The sequence below is a fragment of the Phytophthora parasitica genome (genome assembly GCF_000247585.1).
Source record: "Phytophthora parasitica INRA-310 unplaced genomic scaffold supercont2.54, whole genome shotgun sequence".
Classification (NCBI taxonomy): Eukaryota; Oomycota; class Peronosporomycetes; order Peronosporales; family Peronosporaceae; genus Phytophthora; species Phytophthora nicotianae.
In genome coordinates this window covers 218,197-222,718 of record NW_008649040.1, presented here as the reverse complement: position 1 = coordinate 222,718, position 4,522 = coordinate 218,197, and the positions used below count along the sequence as shown (strand labels likewise).

The following is a 4,522-nucleotide window of genomic DNA, read 5'->3' as shown; positions in this document are numbered from 1 at the left end:
TTTGAAATTGATTTAGAGACGGCAAACATCAAATTCTCAACTAAGAAAAGTAAAAGTCCCAATGTCGCTGGCGAAGTGGGACCCATCCTTATTCGCTCGTCAGTTTCTTCGAAGTCTTGTTCTTGCTTTTCGGTTTTGGTAGCATGCCTCCAGCGCATTCGTTATGAACGCTGACGATGGTCGGTGCGAAGAACTCCTTCTTTGATCCTGGTTGAGCACCTACGCTGTCGGTTTCTTCTGAGATCTTGGTTTGGGCCTCACTTTTGGCAGCATGCTCTCAGCACATCCCTGGGGAGTGTTGATGATAGACGGTGACATGACCTCCTCTTTCGCACCGGGCTGGAATAGCTTACATGTAGCTTATATATGCTTCTATTGGTGTCTGCTCACCTACAGTAGCAAAAGAAAACAACCTGTATGGATATGTCGAAATAAAACACAGCAGTGAACTCCACCAAATCAAGCTTATCGTGAAAAAGCTCATTATATACATCATTATATCCTCCACACTATCCGTCTCACGTTGCATCCGACTCCTTCCCTTCTCCATATCTCTGCCTGCTCCGCTTCAGCATTAAGCTAAAACGAACCAAAGATGATCAGATTTTCAGAGGTTTGTTTTCGCCGAAAAATAATTTAAAAAAAATTAAAAATGGACTTTTGGTGTTTCCATTAAAAAACAGTTATTGAAACGAAGACGTTTTTGAAAAAGTATTTTAGCATTTCCAAATTTAAAGAATACTTTTTTGAAAGTGCTTTAAAAAATTGTTTTAGAAAACGTAGTTTCTTTTAAAAAAAAAAAATACTTTGAACGAGTTTCATTTTTTGGCATTGTTAGGGTATGTACTTCAGTAGTATTGACAAATATTACAATATTTAATATTAAATATTTAAATATCCAGAGCTTCCCGGGCGCAACACGGCATTAGTGAGAAAAGGAGGATTTTTCTAAAGAAGTAAGCGATACAAATTTGAAAAGTTTATCCGTGACTGAAGATTAATTCGGCAGCCTTAGTGAATTGATGGCGTACAAAGTTCGAGCTCGGAAAGTTTTCTAGAAGAATTTTTTCCTCCGGTCCCAACAGAGATAATCAATATCGTCTCTGGTTGTCGACGAGACATCAACCCTCTTAGGTGCACGCCCAACAGGAAATTCAGATCACCTCTAGAGGAATATCCATAATCCAGTACTAGTGTACTGGTTTTTGCGAAAGTGCACTCCGCAGAACTAGTACTGCCCACAGAACATGTTAAGTTCGTAATGCGAACTTAATTTATAGCATCACAGTTTATTAACGGACCAGATACTGTTCAGGCGGAAGAAATCAAACAGGGTCACCGGTGAGTTTGGTCTCTTTAGGCCCGTGCCCAAAACATGGGACAGATAATAAAAATGCTCAAATTAAGGACAGAAAAAACAAACGAAATAAATAAAAGCGGAGTATTGTAGCAGCGGAGCATTGTAGAGAGAAACTAATACAGTTTAAAAGTGTATTATAAAATATGCTATACCGCCTCATTTCCATAATAACCACTTCATGCCGCGGCAGATGGTCCTTTTACTCTACGACCACGTTGGGTAGATCTCGTCCCTGTCGTACGCTGTGTTGCGCGCTCTTGGCGGCTTCCTCGACGTGCTTGGCCCTGCTGCTGGCTCTGTGCTCTACCCTGTTGTCGCCGTTGTAATCCTTGGCGGGTTAGTTGAACTGGTACAGGGAGCACAACAGCTCCCTGTTGCCGCAGTTCTTCGGTTGGTGGTGGCCCTGCTTCGGTTAGAGCGCCCTGTCCATCGTACTACTGGCTCGGGGTCTCTCAACCATTATCCAAGCCTCCCCTGCGGGAGTGTCTTTACCTGTCTTCTGGCCGGGTTAAAGGAGTTGAAGCCTCCTTTAGGACCATATCCTGGTCAGACGGCTGCCCATTATCATCGTGTTGGTCGTCATCGCGGTACGAGTCGATTCCAAAGTCCCAATACTGGGACTCCGACTCATACAGGTAGCTGGCTTCAGGTGATGTTCCGTCGCTCACGGTGTTGAAGGGAAGGTAAAGGTCGAGGAAAGACGTACGAAGTTGTAGCTTGCACAAGAGTTGGTAGGAGGGCGCTTATTACGATGTGATCCTAAATACGGTTTGGCTAAGCAAACAATTGCACAGTCCCGGAAAAGATCGCATTTTGTACAATCGATGGGAAGTTCTATCGTTGAAGATGCGTGCAGAATTAATCACACCCCTCATTTTCGTGCGATATTAATGAATCTCGATTGTAACACCCTCCACGTACGAGTTGGGTTCATGAGACTATGCCCTTCCAGTTCAATCTTTATAAATATCCCAATTTTGAAGTCGCCACAGGTGTAGTGATCCTCCGTGAATCAAGGTGGGTAATGTTTAGTTATCATACCAAGCATAGCTTACAGACAACTACTAGAGATAGCCAGCCTTTTAGCACACACAGCCGAAGCTTCACAAATCACTCACATTGCAATGGAAAATGTCTACAAGACACAAACGGTGACACTGTGGTATGAGATTCACAGTTGATCGATTCTTTCAATTACCAATCCAAAGCAAATCCATACTTCTTCCATGCTATTTAGGCCGTAAAATCTATTTACGAAATCGAAGTGAGTCTAGAACGTGATCCTATGTGACTCGATCGATACAACTTCGAACGACGTACACGTTTCCTCTATAAATCGCTTTTGAACCAAACGCACAAAGGTTTTTTATTGAATGATATCATGTATGGAGGATTTTGTTGGACGAACTTAGGTTTTTCCTTTTAGACATATGAAACGTTTGGCGGTGATCCGAGTCACCGCAAAAAAAAGTCGTTCATGGGAATTATTTATTTTTTTATATACCTATTTTTGGTCTATCCAAGAGTCGTTCCGGTGGTTCCACTCGGTGAACTCATGAGCAACCAGGCTGCTGATCACAACACTCCTGTACCCAATCAGACTGGAGTCATAGATGGGATGATCAGCACCAGTCGTGTTGATGAAGACGGTAGAGCGCAGCGTCGAACCGGTGGTCCTGGGGGCTCAGCTCAGACGATACCAAGTCGCCGTCGAGCGGTTTCACGTAAGTCGTCACCTATAGATCGTGCTCGCGAGACACTTGGAGAAGAGACTGTCCGTCAACTACAACAAACTTACCGATCGTTGGATTCTACATGGTCCGAGCACGACCAGGCTGAAGGTATGGTTCTTAGTTTAAGTCGGCAAGGTGTTGCAGACGCACAAATACGCGCCATTTTCGGAGTTGGAGGCTCAATGATACAGAGATTAAAAGGAGTGATTAAAAACGGCATTGATACGCTGCACACACGTCACCGCGGTACTACTCCAAAACATGCATTCAGTGAAGACGACGTATCCTTTTTTATTTCATCTTGTGCAGATTGGGAGCTTGAAGACGGGTTTCCGTGCTCACATCGGCGTCCTAGGCAATATTTTGTGGAGCCGAAGATTACATGGAAGTTACTATGGGAAAGGTATAAGAAGAAAGCAGAGGATGCTGAGCGAAGAGTAATCCAGTACTGCAGGTGGACTCAGTACGTGCATCTTCATTACTCTGGTGTGCGACTTTCCCGTACCAAAGAAGACTTTTGTGAAGAAACTACATCAGACGCAACTAAAGGTCAGGATCGTGTCACTACGCGGAAGGCAGCACCAGGAGCGCAGCCTCCAGCTAAGAAACCTGTTAAACGGCCACAAAAAGTGCAGCCCCGGCCTTCGAATCCATCTATACTCTGTTTCTTCAAACCAAGATAAGTGATTAACTTCGTATATTAAAAAAATTAAAAGTATCTTTAAATTATTTTTGAGAGCCGGGTCATTATGGTGACCCGGGTCACCGCCAAACGCTTCAAATGTCAAAACATCCGCAAAAACAGCTTGTCCTTGTTGACGTGTTGGAGCACGCTATTGCGATTGTACCGTAACAGAGACACTTAGACAGATTCCTGTCGGAAGATAGAGGCTGACTGTAAGCTTGTTAGTAAGAACTAAGCCACATGCATTTAATTTGATTCCACAGTGCATTTGAAACATATCGTTAAGGTGCTTCAGCTAGGATATACTCATGAACTCGAGTTTGTCCTGGGCGAAGTACTGCTCCAAATGCAGCAATATTTAGTGCTGTAGATTGCCAAAACGTGTCTCTGTAGGTCCAGTAAGTTCTATTACACGTTTAGTACTACTTTCGATGGTGTTTCAACAGCGATGTGGACCATCATTGATTTGCTGGTCGATATTTGACCATCAGAATGTGGCAATTTTTGGTATCACCTATTATGGCCAGTATAATAATTATACCGCACTTCAAACCCGTATTTTGCACGATAACCTTAGAAAAATTACAAGTCCCGTACTATTATTTATGGCAGAGAATGTAATGTTGAATTTGGATTTTGTAGTTAGCAATTCGAAATCCATAATTTGCATCATATCCCGCCGTATTAATTGATGGAGAATCATTTCTGGGCGTTACGACTGTTTTCACAGTTGGAATTCATATT

General features: G+C 43.1%; 1 protein-coding gene across 1 annotated transcript; it reads left to right on the top strand.

Moving 5' to 3' along the window:
- Positions 1-2,915: 2,915 nt before the first annotated feature.
- PPTG_15829 (hypothetical protein) lies at positions 2,916-3,304 on the top strand (the record flags this gene model as incomplete). Its single annotated transcript, XM_008913583.1, has 2 exons — positions 2,916-3,201; positions 3,285-3,304. 2 exons carry the CDS (start codon positions 2,916-2,918, stop codon positions 3,302-3,304), a joined length of 306 nt encoding a protein of 101 aa, XP_008911831.1.
- Between the last annotated feature and the right edge of the window lie 1,218 nt (positions 3,305-4,522).